Source organism: Brassica napus, chromosome C6, assembly GCF_020379485.1.
Source record: "Brassica napus cultivar Da-Ae chromosome C6, Da-Ae, whole genome shotgun sequence".
Taxonomy (NCBI): domain Eukaryota; kingdom Viridiplantae; phylum Streptophyta; class Magnoliopsida; order Brassicales; family Brassicaceae; genus Brassica; species Brassica napus.
The window spans coordinates 30,215,835-30,241,129 of record NC_063449.1 but is presented as its reverse complement, the minus strand read 5'-3'; the positions used below and the strand labels follow the sequence as shown (position 1 = coordinate 30,241,129).

At 39.4% G+C, this 25,295-nt stretch overlaps 1 protein-coding gene and 1 non-coding gene across 2 annotated transcripts; both read right to left on the bottom strand.

The window, feature by feature from the left end:
* Positions 1-4,554: 4,554 nt before the first annotated feature.
* On the bottom strand, positions 4,555-5,184 carry LOC106435252 (glutaredoxin-C14-like). The gene has a single exon (XM_013876116.3). It carries the CDS (start codon positions 5,101-5,103, stop codon positions 4,795-4,797), a length of 309 nt encoding a protein of 102 aa, XP_013731570.1. The 5' UTR covers positions 5,104-5,184; the 3' UTR covers positions 4,555-4,794.
* A 6,219-nt stretch (positions 5,185-11,403) lies between these two features.
* On the bottom strand, positions 11,404-11,510 carry LOC125589297. The gene has a single exon (XR_007325485.1). It is a non-coding gene; the product is annotated as a small nucleolar RNA R71 (small nucleolar RNA).
* Positions 11,511-25,295: the final 13,785 nt, after the last annotated feature.

Below are 25,295 nucleotides of genomic sequence, written 5' to 3'. Positions count from 1 at the left end.
CAAGATCCTCAAAGAACTCGGAAAGTAAGTAAAGCACAAACAGTATCTCGCGAAGCCCTTTCTCCTATTTTCCCACTTTCCTTTTTTAGTTGTTTGTTTACCCACCAATCATCATTCAAAGATAAATACAACTTACTGAGTTTCTTTACAAAATACAACTAGCAAATCCAATTTATTCATGATTGTGTGTCTGACTCTAACAAACTATTGTTTTGCGGTGTACAAGATGAATTCAACATTATCAGATTCATCTTCTAGTTGTTTCGCAGTTTCAAACAAATTGAAAAAAATGAAAGAGGATCGTATGCTAAGTTATTGTAATATGAAGTGAGCATGGAGACTCAATTGTTCCTAAAACTAACAATTATTTGTAGATTCAATCATTTATTTCTCACTGGGTTTCTATTTTTGAAAATTTTGGAATTGAGAAAGTTGAAAGAAACTTAAACATCTCACATCAGATTAAGATTTTTTGGGTAAATACTAAATTTTATACCAATTATTTTAGAATTGTGATAGAATTTACATGGATAAACAAAATAGAATGCAGAAATTTAAGCTAAACACCAAACTTAATATATCAATGAACCAAACCCGAAAATAGCGGAACAAGGCCTAAAGTCAGCTGAGAAACGAGACGGCCTCGGATCAAAAGAAAATGAAGCTAGTCTAGGAAGAGAACTAGGCACCACGAGCTACTGAGAGAAAGACGCCCTTAAACCTTGAAACAACGGCTTTTGCAGCTTTCGACCACTCCACCAAAACCTGAACTAGACCCAAATCCAAACACAAGCAAACTCTGAACATCCAACATAAGAGACCTCCGACGGCATGAGAGAGAACCATCCGAGATGATGCCATCGTTCGTAGAGCTGAACCAAAGATTGTCGTCTCCAATACTATCCACTGTGACCGACTATAGAAAGAGCAGACCGAAGGATAGCTAACCCTCCAGAGATACACCACAAGAGAATGAGCCGCTTGAGTGTCCAACTACCACATAACACAAAGATCAAGGTCCACACCACCCAACAAACTTAGATCCAAAAAGTTCTTACCTTATTTGAGAGATCTGGAGACATGGGGCACCATGAACACGACAAAGGACCACACACCAGATGACTGGAACAATCGCCCTGAAGAAGAGTCGATAAACATGAAGCAAGCCTGAGACCCAACATGAGCTGCTGTAACCAAAACACGATGCCACCAAGCTCATCAGAGACCAGATTAACCGGCTACCGAGAAGCTTTCATGTGTCCACTGTAGACCACCAGAAAAAGTAGGAGAACCAAAGGCGAGATCCGCAGAATCTCCACCCCATCCGACGCCAAACTCAGAACACCACCGTAGAACCACCAAGCGGAGAGCACACCGAGCAGGACCAAACTTCTCCACAACCACCACACCCCCCCCCCCCCAACCTCTACCGAACAGAAACTCCCATGCAACCAGAGAAGCATAGTCATGGAGGAGCAGAAACCGTCCTCGAGCACCACAACCCCCAAGATCTGACCCACAATAAAGTGAGAAGTCACTGGATCTGAACTAGATAGAAAATCCCCGCTGCACCTAGTCAAAATGCAGAGAGAGAGAGAGAGAGAGAGAGAGAGAGAGAGAGAGAGAGAGAGAGAGAGAAGCAAAGCGAAAACAAACAAAAAATGAGATCTCGGCGGTCACCTGAGAAGCACGGCGGCGACCGCCGAGAAGGTGACAGCTGAAAACCCTAAAGTAGAGAGAAAATGATGGCTGAAATCCTTAGAGTAGAGAGAAGGGAGATAACCAATTTTTCATATAATTTCGCTATCTTTCAAAAATGTTTTAGCTAAACTTTTTATAGTGATTAGATCCCACCGTAAGCGGTACTCCAAATCCAAAAAAAACTTTTATCTTTTTCAGAGAGCCAAAGTACCACCGCACTAACCATAAAAAAAAATCTGCGACCTCTGGCAGTGAGAAGAGGGAGTACTGAGATACAAGCCCTTCTCTAAACTGTTGGTATATCATGGACATTTTTATGCGAGGCATTGTGAGGAATGAAAAACTTTATAGTCTATATCATAATTCACTAGACACATTTGTTTCCGATCAGCTCAAATATATAAAGTAACAGTACTGATAAAAATCAAGAGACTGCAGGTTTTTTTTGTCTTGTTTTTATATTTCAATATATACTTGCATTATGTTCACAAACTTCTACTAAGAACTATCTTCAGACTAATACATTGTACATGCTTCTGATACATGTATACATATTTATTTATTTTGTTTTGGTATTTCTTTTATATATTTTCGTGCTTTTTCATGTGATATATAAACTGACTTTATATGATATCATTTTTAATCTATCTTAGTGTTCTCATTAAAACCATAGAGAATGTTCAGAGATTTTTGTAAAAGACAATAATGTCAAAAATGTAGCTGCTCTACTTGTTTTGGAATCATGTTTTTATCCTTTTCAAATGTTTTTAATCTGTCTTTGCAAATTTTATTGTCCGGTTACGGAAATAGCTCTTTACTTACTTTAGTCTCAGGGCCCTAGACGTTTGTTACCAGAAAGAATAGTTGCAATTTTGTCACAAGGGGATAAAGAGAATCCAAAAATAGAAACAATCTTGCTTTGAATTCGAACATCGTGTTTTAAGAACTTACTGTAGCATCTAAAATTGGGTTAAAGCTTGTAATAACATACCACATCATCGTCAACTGGTTTTCTAAAATCAGTAGAAATGTTCTCAAAGTTTTGACTCAACGCCAGAAATGTTGAGTGTATGTTACTAGCCAAACAAATGTTACTTACTAGACATTCAAGAGACTTGGGCTACAAGATCTGGATCAACAAATTCATAGAGATCCTACACTACAAGTGTCACTAGTGGAATAGCTTCTTATGTTCCTAGAGGACAGTTGATGGAGGCAAGTCACAATCTTACACACAGCACACCACCGATGTATCTTTTGGAATAGAATTTCAACAAGTGCAACTTGTTAAAGGGGTACATACCACAGCTCTTGGAAATGAAAGAAATTGAAAATTAGTATACAAACAAGAAGATTAAGTCAACAGTTTATTGAGCTAAACAAGATGAGTTTCTATGTAGCACAAGTTTCTCAACAACTCTCACCTACAGATTCCACAAGTCATGACAATGAAATTGTTATTTTGAGGTCTAAAAATGGTGTCCAACAAGGAGAAGAGTTACATGCAGCATTTGAGAAAGAAAAAAAAGAGCAAAGATCAAACCGAATAGGAATCTTCGAAAGTCTCTGTCTTTGGGAAATGCAGAATATGTGTCCCACTGAGTGGAAGAGACTAGCAGTACGTAGCACCACCCACAAGTCAGCTTTGTGTTCCGTTACCATCAGCTCCTTCCTAATCTTATTCATGTTTAAAAAAAAAAAAACATATTAGAAGATATATAAAACCAAATAGAATATGATTTCTTGGATATATAGAATATATGGTCATCCTTTTTAATGCATCCTGTTATCTAGTGTCGATTTTTCTTATAAAAAGTTGGGATGCTTAGAACAAAGTTGAATTCCTCAAGTGTCATGATGATGCATATGATTAGATCATTGAGAATGCATTTCTCAAAGTTAAGAATCTTTGGATCCTACTGATAAAGACACCAAGTGAAGATAGTTTTTACACATCCCTTTAGTACCGTTTAGATTCTCCCTCAAAAGATCCCCAATGAACTCGGAAAGTAAGTAAATACAGTATCTCCCCACCAATCATCATTTCAAAGATAAATACAGCTTATGCAGTTTCTTTACAAAATACAACAATTTTTTTATTCATGTATTTGTGTCCGACTCTAACAAACTAATGTTTTTTTTGGGGGGAGTACAAGAGGAATTCAACATTATCAGATTCACCTTCTAGTAGTTTTATGGTTACGAATGAAATTAGATTGTACATATGCTATGTTATCGTGATATGAAGTGAACATAGAGACTGAAGTGTTCGTAAAACTGACAAGTATTTCTAGTTTCAATCATTTATTTCTCACATCAGTTTAAAATGGTTGATATAGCATGGACCTTCTTATAGCGCGGCATTGTGAGGAGCAAAACGCAATGGTCTATATCTGGTTATACGATATAATTCCCTAGACACGTCTGTTTCCCCAGCTCAAATATATAAAGTAACATTACTGATAAAAAATCGAAGAGATTGCCGGTTTTATGTTTATTTTTTTTATACGTTAATCTCTTGTTTATTTCGATACTTGCATTATGCTCACAAATTTCTACAAAAACTATCTTCAGACTAATACATTGTACATGCTTCTGATATATATATATATACATTTTTATTTATTTTTTGGTAATTTTGTTTTATATATTTTCCTGCTTTGTTTCATGTGATATATAAACATACTATATGATATAATTTTTAATCGATCTTAGTGTTCTCATTAAAACCATTTAGAGAATGTGATAATTGTAGCACTATAAAAAAGAGGTGAATTAAATCACTTAAATTGTATCACAAAATTAAATTATTCTATTTTAAACTACTTATGTATAAATGAGACAAATATAACATATGATAAGTATAATTTTCTTCATTATTATAGATAATACAGCAGTACATCTACTGATTAGTTAAGCTGGAAAATACAAAGATAGCAAATTAATTTCTTGGACATGAGCGAAACAAAATATAAAATCAGCTATATATATAAGAACATGATACACATTCAAGTGTAATCTTTCCATCATTATTTACTATCCAATCTCAACATACAACAATTATCTTTCTTTTTCTTAAGGATCCATTTATTTCTAGTTATGAAATAACTGATACGGCTTGATCAAGGGAACGAGAGAGCCACTTAGGTGAAGCGACATGACTTCATTGGTAGAACCCACCAGCTTACCACTTACAAAAACAGCAGGAACTGCGTTGGGGCAGCCAAGACGGACTAAGGCCTTCTCGATCTCGAGGCAGTCAGGATCGTTGTCAATCTCGTGGATTGTTGGTTGAACCCTAAGGTCACGAAAAAGTATCTGCACGGCGTAGCACAGACAACATGAGTTTTTGGTGAAGATCACAACTCCTTTCCCTGATGACATTCTCATAACCTTGTCCATGATCAGTTTCTGATCTTGCGGCTCCCAACGGTCGAGATATTATGTATCTTTAGATTTGAATTATGTATCTTTGTTCGTTTGAAAACTTGATGACCTTCTAGGGCTTTTTATAGGAAGGCAAGTTAGTGCAAGATCTTTTGGTTTAGTCTTATTTTTTTCCTTTTGAAAAAAGAGTTATTCTTGGGTTCACCCCCTAGGGTGAACCTTTAGGTTCACCAACCAATAGAAAATTGTCATTTTAAATCTAGTATCTTTTAATTAAGGAAACCAAATAATTTGCAAATTATATTATTTTTTCAAAATAAAATTTAAAAACAAATAAAAATAATATATAAAAAACGAATTCAAAAAAAAAAAAATGTTGTCAACAAAACACTAAACCCTAAGCTTTAATACTAAACCCTAAACTCAAATCCTAAACCCTAAATCTTTGGGTAAACCCTAAATCCTTGGGTAAACCCCTAAACCCTTGGAAAAACACTAAACATGTTGTCAACAAAACACTAAACCCTAAACTCTAATCCTAAACCCTAAACCCTAAACCCTTGGGAAAACCTTAAACCCTTGGGTAAACCCTAAACCCTTGGGTAAACCCTAAACCCTTAGGTAAACCCTAAACCCTTGGAAAAACACTAAACATTTGGATAAATTCTAAATTATAAATCTTAAACACTAAACTCTAAATCTTAAAAATAAATATTTTTTTTAAATAATATTTTTTTAGAACTATTGTTATTTTTATTTATTTAATTTTTTATTTTTTATTTTAAAAGCATAATATAATTTGGCAAGTTATTTTGTTTCCTTAATTAAAAGATACTAGATCTAAAATGACAACTTTCTATTGGTTGGTGAACCTAAAGGTTCACCCTAGGGGGTGAACCCAAGAAAAAGTCTTGAAAAAATATAATGTTCTTTAAAAAAGCATGAAAGAAAACAGATTCCTTTCGAAGATTAAAGCGGCTTTGCGAGAAAATACCTTTTTAATATGTTCTGTTTGGATGTACAACTTGGAGGAAAATAATTATGTATAATGATTCATTTGGCATCTATATTACTGAAGAATGCAACGATCATAATTAACTAAGCATGCGATTCGAGAGATTATTTGCGTACACCGTACATACGTGGAATATATATGTTTGAGATAAGTGAACAATATCGTATTAGTGGATCTCAGTGCAAACGAGTGGACGACACACGCCTTGTTTGCATGCAAGCTTTGTCACGTATATGTGTCCGACGCTTTTTATGACGAATCTCTTTGATAATAAAAGATTAAGATTACTAGTATATCAAGGGAAAATTGCATATTCCTCTATGAACTAATTGTTTTCGGTTTTTTCAAGCACGAACTTTTAAGCCATACCAAAAATCACATGAACAAAGAGAAAGTGGTTTATTCCCCTCTGAAGTGGTTTTTTTTTCTGGCTTTTTTTACATACTAACTTTTAAGTCATGGCAAAAAACATATAAACAACTCTATTTTTTTAATAACATACACAAACTATCGATTTTTAAACTAATTCACCTAAAACCGTAAATGGTGTTATTTAAATGTTAACTAGGTTTATGACAGGTGGAGAGCCGGATTTTTTCTTCTTTTTTTTTTGTCAACTGTTCTTCTTTTTCACAAATAGTTTTACTCTTCGTCGTTAATTGGGGATAAAATTTATTATTCTGGAGAATAATAAAATGTTTTACATGATGCATAAAGAAAGAAAAACACCAACTACTAGCTTATAATCTCCATGTATTGCCACAAGAAACTATAAAATCGACGCAATATTCCCAATTGATGATGAAGAGTAAAACGATTCCTGATAAAAAAAAGCAATTGAAAAAAACGAAAGAAGAATAAAATGACATAGTATTTTTATCAACCCAAATTAAACCGGCTTTCCACATGTATTAAACCAAGTTAACGTTTAAATTACACCATTTACAGTTTTAAGAGAATTAGTTTAAAATAGATAGTTTGTGTACGTAATTCCAAAAATAGAGTTGTTCATGTGCTTTTGGCATGATTTAAAAGTTCGTATGTGAAAAAACCAGAAAAAACTAGTTCATAGGGGAATAAACCATTTCCGTGTTGTTCATGTGGTTTTTGACATGGTTTAAAAGTTAGTGTATGAAAAAACGGGGAACAATTAGTTCATAGGAGAATAAACCTTTTAATGTTCCCAGTATATTAATCACGTAAAAGGAGGCAGCAGTTAAATTAGGTAAGTTTGTTTTGAACTTGTCGACTAGAGTGAAAAGCATATGTCGACCACGCAAGCAAATACTTAGACCATGATTATCGATAAAACTCCAAATGGGATCTTTAAGAATTTCTTTTTTTTTCTTTTTGTTTTCTAAAAATTTTTTTTTTTTAAATTAAACCAATTACGGGCCGCCACGTGTCGGTGGAACCCGCAAACAATGCAAAAAATCCCCAAAGACCAATCCTTATTTCGTGATTTTGGGGACTGGTTTTTAAAATTTTTGTAGGATCCACGCGTCAGTGGAACCCACAAACGGTTCAAAAACCTCCTTTAGAAACAACGATATTTATGCTCTTAGAGTACCCGCATCAGTTCATTTTTTTTGCGTGGATATCTAGCTACAAATATAAAACAAAAGGAATAGTATGAGCATCATTAGTGATAGGCCATGTTCGAGATTGCAGAGTGGGACAGTCGGTTATGGACCTAGCAAGTTGAAAAAAACAGAGATAATCGCTAATTAATCGGAATTAATTTTGAGTAGTTTTTAAAATTTCTCATAAATATATCAATAATACAATTATTAAGAGATCTAATACTGTAATTTGTGTTGTAGTCTGGTGGAAACTAAGCCATTTGTAGTCACCAAATCCGCGTTTGACTACCACAATGTATTTTGATATATTCTTTATTTTATTAATTCATTATTGGCAAAAAGGTAATTCTGCCATCATCTTCAGGATATTTTTTTGTAGGCGGATTCGTTTTATTACAGACTTCATCAATTGTTTGTGTGTGTTTTTTTAATATTTATGCCTAAAGCTTGCGGATTTGACATGTAACATCAGATTTTAACGTTTCAAAACCCAAAAATGATTTTTTTTGATGATTCCAAGTTCATGGGCGATTATGACCATATCGCCACGAATAACAACTGTTTGGCATTGGCCGGTTTGGTCGTGTTTTAGAACTTGGGTGATAGGTATGTTAAACTGGGTCTCTATATATTATTATAATAATATTCAAAAGTAATTTAGTTGTGCAATTAAAATTTATTGTGTTAAAATTAGTTAACCATTTAAGAAAGGATAAGTGTCAAACCTCATGTGCAATCGGTTCTTCCTAAGCAATCAATTCTGATTTTTTTTACCTTTTCTCTCACTTTTTAATTTTTAATTATTTCTTTTGAAAGAAATTGTGATGACAGATGATCACTGCAGGTGCCCTAAGAGAGAAGGGAACATAATTACTAGAAACTCTTGGGGATGAGACTCGAGTACAAATGGCAAGATACTCTAAATGATGTGTCAGTCGTTTATTGATCTAATTCTTTTTGTTATTATTAATTTTAGTTGCATAATTAAAAACTAATAGTATAATGCTAAGAGACTCATTTTGAAAAACTATCTACTAAGATCAAGTCCAATGACATATTCTAGTGAATATCTAAACAATTTTAAAAAATAAAAAATGAAAAAATAGGAGAGAGACAAATTAGAAAAGTTCTCAAATAAAGATTTTTTAGAACCCTCATGAAATACTTTAATTCGCACATATCAGTTTGTCTTGGTGTGATTATATATTTTTTTAAATATTTTATAATTTAGGAAAAAGTCATATTAGAATAATAGTATTAATTTGCAGAGAACTCTCTTTGAAAAACTTTAGAACACCCTCAACGCTAAACTTTTCAAAAGGAGTTCTGTACAAATTAATACTATTATTCTAATACAATTTTTTTACTAATTTAAAATATATATTTAAAAAAAAATAACCAAACCAGAGACAAAGTGACACATGCCAATAAAAGTGTCTCATGAGGTTCTAAAAGTTCCTTATTTGAGAACTCTTTTAATTGTCCGTTTCCTGTTTTTTTAATTCTTATTTTTTTTAATTTTCTAAATACTCATCTAGAACTTGTCAATGGACTTGCTCAATTGAAGGTGTCTGATGGTTGATTGATGCACTAAAATTGAGTCTTTGTCTACCGTCAAGTTAACAGTGGTAGTTGTAAAATTGAGTCTTTTTCCGAGGACCAGTTGATATCTTGCATATTTCTATTGTTTTATCCATTCACCCATGTGCATTTTGATCATATAGATTAGGATTTAGCCATGTTTAGGTTGCATTTTGCATACATGAGTCCTTATCAGGTATTGGAGTACCACATGGAGTTCTTGGAGACATTTGGGTGCATTTGGAGTTCAAAAGAAGTGTTTAAAGTGATCATTGGGCGAGCAGCGCATGGGAGCGACCAGTCCGGAGCGACACCATCAAGTCGCTCTGATCTCCCTATCTGAGCGACCTTACCAGAGCGACAGGGAGGAGTCGCTCGCGTTTTCATCACCCGGAGACGCGAGAACGAGTCTGGAGCGACCTCTCGCAGCGACACAGTGAGGTCGCTCCCGAAGCATGGAGCGACTTGTCGGAGCGACGAGCCGAGGTCGCTGCGCGTCTTATTTCTGCTTGAACTTATGATTTCTCAAGGGCCTTTTGGTCATTTTATTATGCACGTTTTTATTTTCTAAACCTATGTTTTAATACTCTGTAAGCCACCAGGAGGCGGATCATCTTTGTTCTTAAGAAAAACCACCAAAAACCTTTGGAAAGTCATCTCTTGAATCAATTGATCAGTTTTGTTATTGAAATTCTGTGTTCTTATATCTATTTTCTGTGTCTCTCTACATGATTAATCTGAAATCCAACATGAGTTTAAGAGGAATCATGGAGATTAGTGAGTAATCACCTTTTGAATTCATGGGTTAGGGAGATTAAGGGTGATTAGGTTAGAGCTAGGATGTTTTAGTGTAGATCATTCATATTTCTTTGCTAACAGAGTGACCATAATGCATCTTCTGAGTTGGCCACTCAGTTGTTGATCCTTAGGCATTTCTCACCCGAAAGGTGTTCGAGGAAATGCCCGAGACAACTCTTCTAAGCTTTTAGCATACTTTGCCAAAGACATTTGTTGTTACAGGTGCTAAGATAGCCATTGGACTTGCTAGTTATGATTGCTTTCATATTATTCAACCAAAGACATTTGATGTTTGAATTGTGTTAGTAAATGAACATTCATCTAGACATAGAGTTTGTTTAGGATTGTGTCTAAGCTTAAGGTTGATAGTTTGATTGATCGTTTGCCATCCTTAGTTCGAAACTTGATCACCCGAGGTCTAATCCCTATATCCATGAGTTCTCTTTTCCCATAGTTAAGAAAGTATCATTTAGTTATTCCTTTTAGTTAGTTATAGTTTAAAAACCCATCTAAATCATTGGTTGCACTTAGATTAAGTGATTACTTGCATTCTCGGTGCTTTGATATCTCTCAGAACTGGTTCGACAATCTTTTATACCACAACATTTGTCTTGGGAGCCTTGAAAACTCATAACATCAAATTGGCGCCGTTGCCAAATTCTGAGTAGATTTAAACATTGAGATTTAGTCAATTGCTTGAGACTAAGTCATTTTTATTTTCTTTTGTTACTGATTCTTTTTCACCTCCCTTTAATCTACAGGTGTATGAACTTGCGGAGCAAGGGTCCATCAAACCTAGTTCCACGAGCTGCAGACATCAGAGCTTTAGAGAGAGAGTGTGCTAGAAAGAAAAGAGAAGAAGAGCATCAAGCTCAACTGCAAAGACTGAACACTGATATGGGAGACGTTCATCAGCTTGATGCGGGCGTCAATGGCGCTAATAACAATGCTCCAGCTAACCAACAGCGAGCAGCTCGACCCATTGGCACTTACGACCGCCCCAACATTCATGGTCATAGATTGGGAATCCGAGCACCCGCTGTGGCAGCCAACAACTTTGAGATCAAATCAGGACTCCTCAACGTGATCGAGAACAACAAGTATCATGGCTTGGCTCTAGAGGATCCATTTGATCACTTGGACATGTTCGACAGCTACTGTGGGTTGTCAAAAACCAATGATGTGTCCGAAGATGCCTTAAAGCTCAAGCTATTCCCCTTCTCTTTGGGGGATAAGGCACGTCAGTGGGAGAAGTCTCTACCCAGCGACTCCATCACCACTTGGGATGACTGCAAGAAAGCATTCTTGGAGAAGTTCTTCTCTACTTCAAGAACTGCTAAGCTGAGAAACGAGATTTCCAGCTTTCAACAGAAGAACTTAGAAGGCTTCAGTGAAGCCTGGGAGAGATTCAAGGGCTACCAAGCTCAATGCCCACACCATGGTTTCTCTAAGGAGAGTTTGCTGAGCACATTCTACCGTGGTGCTCTTCCTAAGTACAGGGCCAGACTGGATACAGCTAGCAATGGGTTCTTCTTGGGGAGAACTGAGGAGGATGCAGAGGAGCTGGTTGACAACATGGTTAAGAGTGATGCATTCTACAGTGGAGACCACGACAGAGGTAGTAGAACAGATGATAAGCAGACAAGGAAGGAGTTGAAGGCTCTACATGATAAGATAGACATCCTCATTGCTGATAAAGCTACCCAAAAGCAGCTGCACTTTGTTGGCAGCCCAAGCCAAGAGACACCAGTTGTTGTCCATGAAGTTGAGGGTTTGGAAGGTCAGGAAGAGCTGTGTTTCATCAACAACAATGGTAGCTGGTACAAGAAAGAGCCCAACTTTCAGTACAACAACTACCAACAGAAATCCTATTCCAACAACCAACAGAGTGGTTATCAGCCTCGGAATAATCAGAAAGGCAGCTATCAACCTCAGCAAAACCCTCCTCCTTGTTTCAACAACAATGGCAACCATTCTTCCCAACAGCAATCTAATCCCTCTACCTCAACTCCTCAAGTCAGCAGCACTGATGCTCTACTGAAACAAATCCTGGAGTCTCAAACAAGAAGTGAGAAGCATGTTGGCTATGAGTTGAAGAACCTTCACTCAAAGATTGATGGGAGCTACAATGAGCTCAACAACAAGTTCAGAGCTTTGGAGAACCAGTTTGCTGCCATGAACACTCAACAAAATCGCCAACAAGGTTCTCTACCTGGAAAATCTGAGCAAAACCCAAAGGAAACCATGAAAGCTATCACTCTCAGGAGTGGTAAGGAGTTACCTCAGAGAGCTCTCACCAAGGATGCTGAGAAACAAAGTGAGGGGGTTGCCATCAACATAGATGATGAAGTGGTGATTGTTGATGAGAAGATCAATGACGAGATCTTGGAGAAGATAGTGGAAGCCAAAGGAAAAGGAAAGGTTGGAGAAGAGAAGAAAACAGTTAAGGATGGTGAAGTTGTCACTCCTGCAAGTGAAAGTTCTTTTGTTCCTCCTGCCTATGAACCCAAGCTCCCATTCCCAGGTCGATTCAAGAGGCAGCTGCTAGAGAAGTACAAAGCTCTATTTGAAAAGCAAATGAGTGAAGTCCAGGTCACAATGCCCATTATTGATGCTTTCATGCTGATTCCTCAATACAGCAAGTTCCTGAAAGATGCTGTAGCTGCAAAGAAGAAAGAGATGGAGGGCATGGTGATTCTCACTCATGAGTGCAGTGCTATCATTCAGAGGCTTGTCATTCCAAAGAAGCTAGAAGATCCAGGATGCTTCACATTACCTTGTGCTCTTGGACCTATGGTATTTGATAGATGTCTCTGCGATTTGGGAGCTAGTGTCAGCTTGATGCCCCTATCTGTTGCTAAGAAGCTCGGCTTCACTCAGTACAAGAAGTGTAGACTTTCTCTGGTATTGGCTGATCGTTCAGTGAAGTACCCTGTGGGTATCTTAGAGGACCTCCCAGTGATGGTTGGAAATTATGAGATCCCTACAGACTTTGTGGTGCTTGAAATGGGTGAAGAAGCTCAAGACCCTTTAATCCTTGGAAGGCCTTTCTTAGCCACAGCAGGAGCTATTGTTAATGTGAAAGAAGGCAAGATTGATCTCCATCTGGGTAAAGGGCACATTCTCCATTTTGACATCAAGGAGGTAATGAGGAGGCCAACAGTTCAAGGGCAAGTGTTCTACATTGAAGAGATGGACGCCCTTGCTGATGAACTCCTTGAAGAGTTGTCACTAGAGGACCCTCTACAGCATGCTTTGACTGTAGAGAGAGAGGCTGAGGTGATTGAGAACCTGGAGAGTACTGCCTATGGGATGATGCTGGATTCACACCAGGGGTTTGTCAGTAAGGATCAGTACGAGGAGCTTCCACAGATGGTTCACCAAGAAGTCTCAGCCACTCAGCAAGATGACACCCAGCAAGATGACTGGAGTGAGCTTAAGGCACCTAAAGTGGAGCTTAAACCTCTCCCCCATGGTGTAAGGTATGCATTCCTTGGTCCTAATGAAACTTATCCTGTCATTGTGAGTAGTGAACTTACTGAAACTGAGCTATCTGAACTTTTGAAAACGCTTAAAAGATTTAGAAAGGCAATAGGTTACTCACTGGATGACATCAAGGGAATATCACCCTCTTTGTGCATGCATAGGATACATCTTGAGGATGAATCAATGACTTCTATCGAGCATCAAAGAAGGTTAAATCCTAACCTGAAGGATGTTGTAAAGAAAGAGATTCTTAAACTCTTAGATGCTGGTGTTATTTACCCTATCTCAGATTCTAAATGGGTATCACCTGTGCATGTTGTACCAAAGAAAGGTGGTATCACTGTGATTAAAAATGACAAGGATGAATTGATACCAACAAGAACCATCACAGGTCATAGAATGTGCATTGATTACCGAAAACTAAACTCCGCATCTAGAAAGGATCATTTCCCATTACCATTTATTGATCAGATGCTTGAGAGACTTGCAAATCACCCATTCTATTGCTTTCTTGATGGGTACTCAGGATTTTTCCAAATCCCCATACATCCCAATGATCAAGAGAAAACGACATTCACATGTCCCTATGGTACCTTTGCATATCGAAGGATGCCATTTGGTCTATGTAATGCTCCAGCCACCTTTCAAAGGTGCATGATGTCAATTTTCTCTGATCTGATTGAGGATGTTGTGGAGGTATTTATGGATGATTTCTCTGTCTACGGATCTTCGTTTTCTGCTTGTTTGTCAAACTTGTGCAGGGTCCTACAGAGATGTGAAGACACCAACCTTGTGCTGAATTGGGAGAAGTGTCACTTCATGGTCAAGGAAGGGATTGTGCTGGGACACAAGATTTCAGAGAAGGGGATTGAGGTGGATAAAGCCAAAATCGATGTTATGGTTGGTTTGCCCCCACCAAAGACAGTGAAAGACATCCGGAGTTTTCTTGGTCATGCTGGGTTCTACAGGAGGTTCATCAAGGACTTCTCCATGATCACTAGACCTTTGACCAGGCTGCTGTGCAAGGAAGCCACCTTCAGTTTTGATGTGGAATGTCTACAAGCTTTCAAGAAGCTGAAAGGTGAACTCATTAGTGCTCCAATTGTCCAGCCACCTGATTGGGATCTCCCTTTTGAGATCATGTGTGACGCTAGTGACTATGCTGTGGGAGCTGTTTTGGGGCAGAAGAAAGATGGCAAAACCCATGTGATCTACTATGCCAGCCAAACCCTCAATGATGCTCAGATGAGGTATGCCACAACAGAGAAGGAGATGCTGGCAATTGTTTTTGCCTTTGAGAAGTTCAGGAGCTACTTGGTTGGGTCTAAAGTCATTGTCTACACAGATCATGCTGCCTTGAGACACCTTTTGGCCAAGAAGGATGCAAAACCCAGGCTTTTGAGGTGGATCCTTTTGCTTCAAGAGTTTGATATGGAGATTAAGGACAAGCCAGGAGTTGAGAATGGTGTAGCTGATCATTTGTCCAGGTTGAGGGTAGAGTCTGGTATTCCTATTGACGAAGGACTTCCTGAGGAGCAGATCATGGCTATTGAAGCAGTGATAGCAGTTTGTGAGACTGGTAGGAAGCTGGAAGAAGTCAAGGCAACAGAAGAGAAGGAACCTTGGTATGCTGATTTGGTGAACTACCTAGCCACAGGAAGAGAACCTTTGAATCTTGTGGGCTATGCCAAGAAGAAGTTCTACAAGGATGTGAAGAGATACTACTGGGATGAACCCTATCTCTACATTCTCTGCAAGGATCAGCTTTATAGAAGAGTGGTTGCAAATGAGGAGATTGATGGGATCCTTACACAGTGTCATGGATCATCTTATGGAGGCCACTTTGCCACCTTCAAGACAGTTGCGAAAGTGTTACAAGCTGGATTCTGGTGGCCACATATGTTCAAGGATACACAAGACTTTGTTTCAAAGTGTGATTCTTGCCAAAGAAGAGGAAACATCACCAAGAGGAATGAGATGCCTCAGAATCCAATCCTTGAAGTTGAAGTGTTTGATGTGTGGGGTATTGACTTCATGGGACCATTTCCATCATCTTTTGGAAACAAATACATCCTTGTGGCTGTTGATTATGTCTCCAAATGGGTGGAAGCTATTGCAAGCCCCACCAATGATGCTAGAGTTGTAACCAAGATGTTCAAGAGCATCATCTTTCCAAGGTTTGGAGTCCCAAGAGTTGTGATCAGTGACGGAGGTTCCCACTTCATTAACAAACTGCTTGAGGGACTTCTCAAGAAGAATGGTGTGAAGCACAAGGTGGCAACTCCTTATCACCCCCAAACAAGTGGCCAAGTTGAGATTTCTAACAGGGAGATCAAGTCTATCTTGGAGAAGATTGTGGGGATCACAAGGAAGGATTGGTCCAATAAGCTTGATGATGCACTTTGGGCTTATAGGACAGCGTACAAGACACCACTGGGCACCACACCTTTCAACCTAGTGTATGGGAAAGCTTGCCATCTGCCAGTGGAGCTTGAGTACAAGGCACTATGGGCAATAAAGTTGCTGAACTTTGACATCAAGAGTGCCAAGGAGAAAAGGATTTTTCAGCTACATGAGCTTGATGAGATAAGAATGGATGCTTTTGAGAACTCAAGGATCTACAAGGAGAAGACTAAAGCTTTCCATGACAAGAATATCCTGAAGAGAGAGTTTAAAGAAGGAGATCAAGTTCTTCTCTACAACTCTAGGCTGAAGCTATTTCCAGGAAAGCTTAAGTCAAGGTGGTCAGGTCCTTTCAAAGTCAAAGAGGTTAGGCCATATGGAGCAATAGTTTTGTGGAGTACTGATGGAAGAGACTTCACAGTCAATGGGCAAAGGGTTAAGCTCTACATGGCTACTGCACCAGAGGAAGATGGGGTTTCAACTCCACTGTCTGACCCTACCCCGGCCTAATCCAAAAAGAGGCAAAGTCAAGCTAGAGACTTAAAACAAGCTCACTTGGGAGGAAGTCTCATGCGTATCCTTGTATATATTGCATTGGTATTTTCATTTTCATCTTATTGCATAAAAAAAAATGTGGAGAGAAGTCTTGTGCAGGTGCTTGATCGATGCAGGTTTGAGCAAAAATCGTGCGTGGGAGCGAGGTCTCACAGCGACATCTCGAAGTCGCTCCAGCTGGGAGCGACGTTACGGGAGCGACACCTCGAGGTCGCTCGGCTTAAAAACGTTTTGAACTCCAAAAACACTCTCGGAGCGACCTCTCAGAGCGAGCACATGAAGTCGCTCCAGCTGGGAGCGACACCTCGAAGTCGCTCGCGTTTTTGTCGTCACGGAGCTCAAAAACTGGCCTGGAGCGACGTCCTAGAGCGACACCTCGAAGTCGCTCCAGCTCCAGAGTGAGGTTTCGAGAGCGACACTCCAATGTCGCTCGCGTTTTCGTCGAATCACGACGTGAGAAAACGACTCGGGAGCGACCTCTCGTAGCGACACCCTCACGTCGCTCCCAAACCGGTCCAGGTAAGTTTTCTAACTCTAAACCCCAGTTTAATTCAAGTAAACCAACCCTAACCACCCTAGACCGAACCGGACGACCCTAAACCTACCTCCAACCCCCGCGACTCCATCTCTCTCACTCTCCCCTCCACTCACAAACTCTCAAACTCTCTCAAACTCACCCACACCAAAAATCCCAAAACTTTCTCAATTCTCACCCAAATCAACTAGTTCTTGTTTCTAAATCCAAGCTTTCGCCCCTGTAGCCTATTCCTCACCACCCATTCACCATTTCCTTTCATCCAAAGCAAGGTATTGAGTTTTTAAATTCAAATTCGTAGGTCCATGAACCCTAGGATTTGAAAATCGAAATTTGGTCATTTTCTTGCTAGATTGTGGTGAAATAGACTAGGGAAAGCTTATCTATCAAGTTGGGTTGTCGAATAAATGGTGAAATTGAGTTTAATTTGCACTTTGGCAAAATTAGGGTTCATGGATTTGGGGGTTTTCGAATTTGACCTTAATTGGGTGTGTTTGTGGGTGAACTAGATGCGTTAAGGTGTTACAAGAGTGAGAATTGTTGCATTGTGTTGAACTTGAGTTTAAATTGATAATTCATTTGTTAAGTTCACTTTTGCAATTTTCACTTGCAAAGTCTTGCCCTTCTTTACTTCCATCTACTTATCCCTTTTCAAGTTTTTAATTTTTCAGGTGAAAATGGTTAAGAAGACAAAGGGAAAGTTGGAAGCTGAGAGGCAAGAAGCTGAAAGACAAGAGTTTGCACTAAGAGGAAAAGCTTTAGCCTGCGAGCCAACTGGCTCAGGGACGCAGAGGACTGTTCGACAGCAGACTTTGGCTGCAAGGAAATCGAAAGAACAGGAGAAGAGGGCAGGGAAAAGTGTAGCAGTTCCCAACCATGAGGAAAGTGAAACTGAGAGTGCTGATGAGCAGGCACCTACGAAGAAAGCCAAGATGTCCAAAGGCAAAGGGGTTGCGGTTGATCGAGATAGGGCGAAAACTCCATCTGTGGAGGAGCTGTATGATCACTTGAAGAATGAGGTCACTTGGACTCCAACCAGGTTCGCCGACCTTGATCTGCTGAAGGAGTTGGGTCTTGAATCTGACATTGAGGAGATGCTAGGACATTTGAAGATGCCAAAACTCCTCACCATGGCATATCCTTTCTACAAGGATGTCACTTGTCAGTTCTTATCTTCTCTTGCGGTCACTTACCACGACACCGCGCATGTGAGGCAAGGATGGGGCAAAATCAGTTTCAAGGTCAATGGACGAGAATACAACATGAACTTCAAGGACATTGGGAGAGTCATGGGGTTCCAAGACCTAGAAGACCACTCCCTACCCAAGTGTGAGAACCTTCCCACGGAGCTTTGGAAGTTGATCACTGGAAACAAACACTCTACCGGGGCTGACAAGAACTCACACATCCGACACCCGTCCGTACGTTACCTCCACAGGATGCTCGTCCATGCATTCTACCCACGGAAGCAAGCTGGTACGGTTACTGAGGAAGACATGCGACTGCTCTGTCCGGCTATCCGTCCCTACGCCCAACCTGGAGTTTTACCCCTTCCCAGCACCGACATCTATGCTACCTTCGGGATGGTCAGTTTCTTTGTGGGTCGTCTCCAGCACTACAGAGACTGGGCGTGGTACACCACTGATTCGCGCCCAAAGATGGGGATAGGTGGAATGATCACACCACTGCTCCAATTTCTGAATGTTCCCTTGGGAAAGGACGCAGCGGGACCTAAGTTCATTGATGGCACCTACTTGAGGATTGCCACCTATTTTAGTGGGATGTATGGGAAGGACTACGTCTACCACTACTACTTGCAGGGCAAGCCAGTCGAAGTGGTTCTTCCAAACCGGAACCTGACGAGTTTAGAGATACCTGGAGCTATCAGCTTCAACATACCCCAGGAGTACTTTCTTGGAGAACACGGGCCTCTCGATCCAGTTCATGCTGCTCCATCAAGGAGAAGGAGTGTTCCTACGCGACATGACTCGCCTGTTGCAGACCCTTCTGAGCATATCTATGGACCTCCGCGCTACTACTTCAAGCCACATGACGGAGTTCTTCCCCCTGGAGCTCTTCGTGATGCTCATGACCACATTGGTCACCTTCAGAGGTGGAACAAGGCTCAGGACATAACGATAGAAAAGCTGAAGGATAAGTGCAAGGCGCTAAGCAAGACAGTAAAGAAGCAGGCTAAGACCTCAGCCAAATTCATGAAGAAAGTAGCTGATGTCTTAACCAGGGGAGGAATAGCTGGATGTAGCTCAGCAGACTTCGCTTTCGCGAACACCTCAAACCCCCAGCCCCCACCTCCGCCTGATGCTCTTGGCTTCCCCATCACTGCTGCGCAGCTTCAGCGTAAGTGGAGGAACGCAACCACTCAACCTTCCACTTCCGGTAACAAGTCCCTATCCCTCGCTTCTTCTGATAGTGAGGTCGAGATTGACGAGGTTGAGAGCCAACCATGGTATGGAGGCTCCGGTTCAGCATCCGGTGCTTACTACACCACCTTCCACCTGACGACGACGATGCTGGGGCATCTGCCCCCACCTACTATCCATAGGAGGTACTTCTTTCTCTCCCTTGTATATACCATTTCCTTTTTGCATATTAGTTTTCTTTTCGGTATCTCTCTCTTTACTTGACAACACAGAGACTGTGTAACTCAAGTTTGGGGGAGGTACCAAGCATTTGATCATGTTTGCTTTGATGTTGTTTCATGGAGTCATGCATTGCATACCTATTTGCATAAAAAAAAAAAACAAATTCATTTAGTTTGCATCATTTTGCATTTCTAGGAGAGTCTAGAGCATATAGGTTGCATTCACTTGCATTGGGAGCAATGATTTTAAATGCCTTATAAAGAACACTACGTTTCACCTGAAAAGCTATGCACCTCTCGAAAAGACTTGTATGTTTCGTGCCTTGAAAACTCTTCTTGAAACTTGTTGATTGCTGAAACCTAGTCTTTGAAGCCAACTACAACCCTATTTGAACTAAACGAACTTAATGCTTCTTGCTTAGGGTCCTGTGTGTACTGAGTCATGGCTATACACACTTGAGTTGTCACATCTTTTATGCCAATCTTTTTTGACAAACTCTAGTGGTAGACCACTCCCAAAAACCTTTCCCTCCTTTTAAGCTTTCATTGTTTGATGAGTGAGGCCTTCTTAGGAAAGTCTTACATGTGCATAATGTTGAGAGTATCGGGAACGACAATGCTTGATCTTCATTCTTGCTAGATTAGGCACATCATTGTCTAGCCATAGATGGGGGTGAGTGTTGTAAAGTTTGATTTGGGAGTATGAGAAAGTGGAAGGAAAAGAGTGAACTCTTGTGCTTAATTGACTAGTCTTTATGGGATAAGTAAAGAAACTTCTAGCTCAGTTTATGAAAAGTCTTGGCCCCCGAAAAAAAAAAGAAAGAAAAAGAAAAGAAAAAAAAAATATATATATATATAAAAAAAAAAAAAGGAGCTAGCAAAACTGTTTAGAGCTAAGTTTTGTTTTGAAGTTGAGAAAAATCCTTATGAGATTTCAAAGAAAAGAGTTTTGTATGCAGGGTGTTCTTGAGATCTTTTGGTGAGAGATGTGAGTTGGGCTTGACATTGGGGAAATATTGTGTAATTGTATGTTTGGGAAAAGGGTAGAACAATGGAGATTGAGCATTGTATGCATGAGTTGGTCCATTTCTTAGATATATTATGTGCAATGTCAAGGCTACTTGTTTCGAGAGTAAACCACCTTAAAGATTTTATGTTTCGAACCTCTTGAATCACTTGAATAAAAACCTTCCCTTACCCAAATGACTTGGACCGACTGACCATTTGCAAGAATTCACTAGATGTTTTGTGCTTAATGAATGTGAGAGTTGGTTGATTTGAATGTGTGGATGCTTGATGATGAGTGTAGGGGCAAAAGGAGTTGAGATAGGCCTAGAGAAGCTAGAGTGTAATAAGAGAGTGTGCTAATTGTGTTTGCTAGTTGTGTTTCTTTTGGCTATGAGCTCCCACCTTCAAACCTCTCTCCCTATGAGTTCTAGAAAGTTCACTTGTCGACAAGTAAAGAACAAGTTTGGGGGAGTTGATATCTTGCATATTTCTATTGTTTTATCCATTCACCCATGTGCATTTTGATCATATAGATTAGGATTTAGCCATGTTTAGGTTGCATTTTGCATACATGAGTCCTTATCAGGTATTGGAGTACCACATGGAGTTTTTGGAGACATTTGGGTGCATTTGGAGTTCAAAAGAAGTGTTTAAAGTGATCATTGGGCGAGCAGCACATGGTAGCGACCAGTCCGGAGCGACACCATCAAGTCGCTCTGATCTCCCTATCGGAGCGACCTTACCAGAGCGACAGGGAGGAGTCGCTCGCGTTTTCATCACCCGGAGATGCGAGAACGAGTCCGGAGCGACCTCTCGCAGCGACACAGCGAGGTCGCTCCCGAAGCATGGAGCGACTTGTCGGAGCGACGAGCCGAGGTCGCTGCGCGTCTTATTTCTGCTCGAACTTATGATTTCTCAAGGGCCTTTTGGTCATTTCATTATGCATGTTTTTATTTTCTAAACCTATGTTTTAATACTCTGTAAGCCACCAGGAGGCGGGTCATCTTTGTTCTTAAGAAAAACCACCAAAAACCTTCGGAAAGTCATCTCTTGAATCAATTGATCAGTTTTGTTATTGAAATTCCGTGTTCTTATATCTATTTTCTGTGTCTCTCTACATGATTAATCTGAAATCCAACATGGGTTTAAGAGGAATCATGGAGATTAGTGAGTAATCACCTTTTGAATTCATGGGTTAGGGAGATTAAGGGTGATTAGGTTAGAGCTAGGATGTTTTAGTGTAGATCATTCATATTTCCTTGCTAACAGAGTGAACATAATGCATCTTCTGAGTTGGCCACTCAGTTGTTGATCCTTAGGCATTTCTCACCCGAAAGGTGTTCGAGGAAATGCCCGAGACAACTCTTCTAAGCTTTTAGCATACTTTGCCAAAGACATTTGTTGTTAGAGGTGCTAAGATAGCCATTGGACTTGCTAGTTATGATTGCTTTCATATTATTCAACCAAAGACATTTGATGTTTGAATTGTGTTAGTAAATGAACATTCATCTAGACATAAAGTTTGTTTAGGATTGTGTCTAAGCTTAAGGTTGATAGTTTGATTGATCGTTTGCCATCCTTAGTTCGAAACTTGATCACCCGAGGTCTAATCCCTATATCCATGAGTTCTCTTTTCTCATAGTTAAGAAAGTATCATTTAGTTATTCCTTTTAGTTAGTTATAGTTTAAAAACTCATCTAAATCATTGGTTGCATTTAGATTAAGTGATTACTTGCATTCTCGGTGCTTTGATATCTCTCAGAACTGGTTCGACAATCTTTTATACTCCAACATTTGTCTTGGGAACCTTGAAAACTCCTAACATCACCAGTTTACACTTCGTTTTTATGGGTTCATTGTCAAGCTAAAAATTCGCCGATTTAAAACTAAAAAAAATCGTAACTATCAAGTAACATGTTTGATTTGAGGTTTTCAGATTATGAAGAAGGTAGCCTAGGATGCAAGAATCGGGTGTCAAATAATTATGAGCCAAACATTTATTCAAGTTCTATCAACGCAAGAGTCTAGAACTCACGCAAACTAGATCAACCCACTCTCGTGGTGTTTCACCTTTTGCTGATCGATCTCAGCACCTAAACCTTCATTTGGACTGAGACTCGATGACAAACATTAGTGATGAAATCTGATTAGTTCACAAAACACCTTAACATCGATTTTCGGTGGCTATGGATGTAATGCTCATTCATGTTATGTCTAGCAACCTATTATACTTTTAATGCATAAGTTAAACCTAGGCTCATACACTAAGTGATCAGTTTAGTGCAAGCCTTAAATGCAACAATGAATAAAGACAATCAATTTATACTTATTTATGTTTAGCTCACGGATATAACATCCTAACACCATAGACTAAACAAGCCGACTACTCAGCCAATAACACAAGAAAACACATGAATCTCAAGATAAGAAAAAATGGAATACAATTGCAATAAAATAGGAAATAAGATTCATGAATTCTTTTCTAAATCGAGAGAGAGAATAGATCCTCCTCCCTTACTAGGTAGCAAATCGCAAGATGAAATCTCTAGAATCTCGTTCTCTGAGTAAAAACTATTGTAGTCTATGAAAAATAATAATAAAAGATATATTGCAAGTCTCTAGCAGCTGCAATAGGAAAAAAAGAGATCCCTAGATAAAATCCTGAATATTAGAAATTTTCTTAAAAATCTCATTTGCCGGAGCGGTTGCTCCATTTAGAACGGTTGCTCCGTCAAGAATTTCCAAATTACATTCTTTCCTGCATGTTTCCCTCCAAGTGTTCCTCAACTTACTCCAAACCTATAATAATTCAAAAGAACTAAAAGAACTCTACAAATACTCGGAAGTACTTTAAAAAACAATGTTAGAATATGTCAAAAACATACATCATTGATGCCAAACAATCACCATTTAAGTTTTATTTGACCACACTTGTCCCTGTAATTTCTATATTCATATTTTTAGCATGAGTCTTCTAGAAAATTTAAAAGACTTTTTAATTAAAATATTGTACTGTAGTTTAAAGATTTTTGATGCGGATGGTTTTAATAGACACGCCTCTGATGATAAATAATAGACACGGTTCTGCTGTAAAAGTACTGTAGAAGCAAAATGGGGTTGTCATTTTTTTGTTGTCTAATAGCTGGATCTTCTCCCCAGCTAGACCTCGTTTATAGCTCATTGATCGGATCATTATGGGCTAAAAAGAAGAACAAAAATAGAATTCGAGCTTTCGGTGGTAATGCATATATACGTAGTGATTATTCGTTCACTAATTGTCCCCTTCCACCAGCTTACCTAAAGACTAATATTCTTTGTCTATCTCACTCTTACACACTCATTTTTTGATTCTGCTCTTGCTGTCTCTCTTCCCAGACCAGGACCCCTCCAACGGAATATCGCATGCTGATATCTCATGACTTTAATAGTTTTTAACATATATTTATTATTCATATTAGTGTTTTGAGTTGCATTTAGGTGTTTACATTGCATATATTTGTCCATTTATGTGCATTAGAGTCTAAAGTGCACACTTGAGAAGTTTGGGACGAATGCGTGAATAATCAAGACTTCGAGGACCTGTTTTGCAAATAAGCAAGAATTCACCATTAGAGCTCACGAGCTTTCTCCTCCAAGCCGATCCGGAGCTTGACGACACGGCGAGCTTCGACCCGACGACAGCTAAGGCTGGGCTGACGATGACGTGTGGTTTTAGGCCGTCACGGAGGAGAGCTCGACGAGGAAGACAGAGACGAGACTGAAGAGTCACGCCAATGGAGGTTTCGGGGAAGAAGGCCATGACCGGATTGGAAGCTACGACGGCGAAGCTTGAGGCCACAGTGAAGACCGAGCACAACGGAGGACCAGAACACGGACGGAGACTTGGAAGGTGGTTCACGGTGGCTTGGAGATTGATTGTGGTGGATTGCGGCGAAGAGGAAGACCACGGGTGGCCATAGCCGAGTAAGAGAGGCCGCGTTTTCACAGCAGAGACTCGAAAAATGAACAGAGAATACCGCGGGTTCACGACGCGGCTTGGACAAGGCCGCAGAAACGAGGCAGGAAGCTTGGAGATTCGCCGCGGCCAGACGTCGCGGAGGTGAGCAGTCCGCGGTTCAGTCGAGCTGGAGGAGACAAGCCGAGATTTTTGATTTAATTCCGGTTTAGTCCGGTTTAATCCTGGTTTGTGGGATTAAACCGGTTCGAGTTTTGCCTTCCTATAAATATATTTAGACCTAGAAACTTTATTTTTATCTCATTTTCTCTCAAGACTTTGTCTAAACTTGTAAAAGCTTGAATCTTTTGATAATCTAAGAAAGTACTTCATCTTATATTTGTGTTTCTCTTTCTCATTAACATGATTAGCCTTGATCCTTACATGGGTTTAAGGTTTCTCATGGAGATTAGTGAGTAGTGACCTTGTGATTCATGGGTTAGATAGATTAGGATGATTAAGTGGATATTTAGGATGTTTATTGTTTGATTAACATTCTTATATGCTTGCTAAGTGTTCTTAATGCTATATTAGACTTGATCACTCTCATCTAGACCTTAAGCTATTTTATGCCCGGAAGGTGTTTGTTAAAATGTTTGAATGAAGTTAGCATTGTCTTTTACATATTTGGCCAACGGCAGTTGATG

Bases quoted from the DNA above. Each gene is read 5' to 3' on its own strand.
- LOC106435252 (XM_013876116.3), bottom strand. From the start codon at position 5,103: ATGGACAAGGTTATGAGAATGTCATCAGGGAAAGGAGTTGTGATCTTC.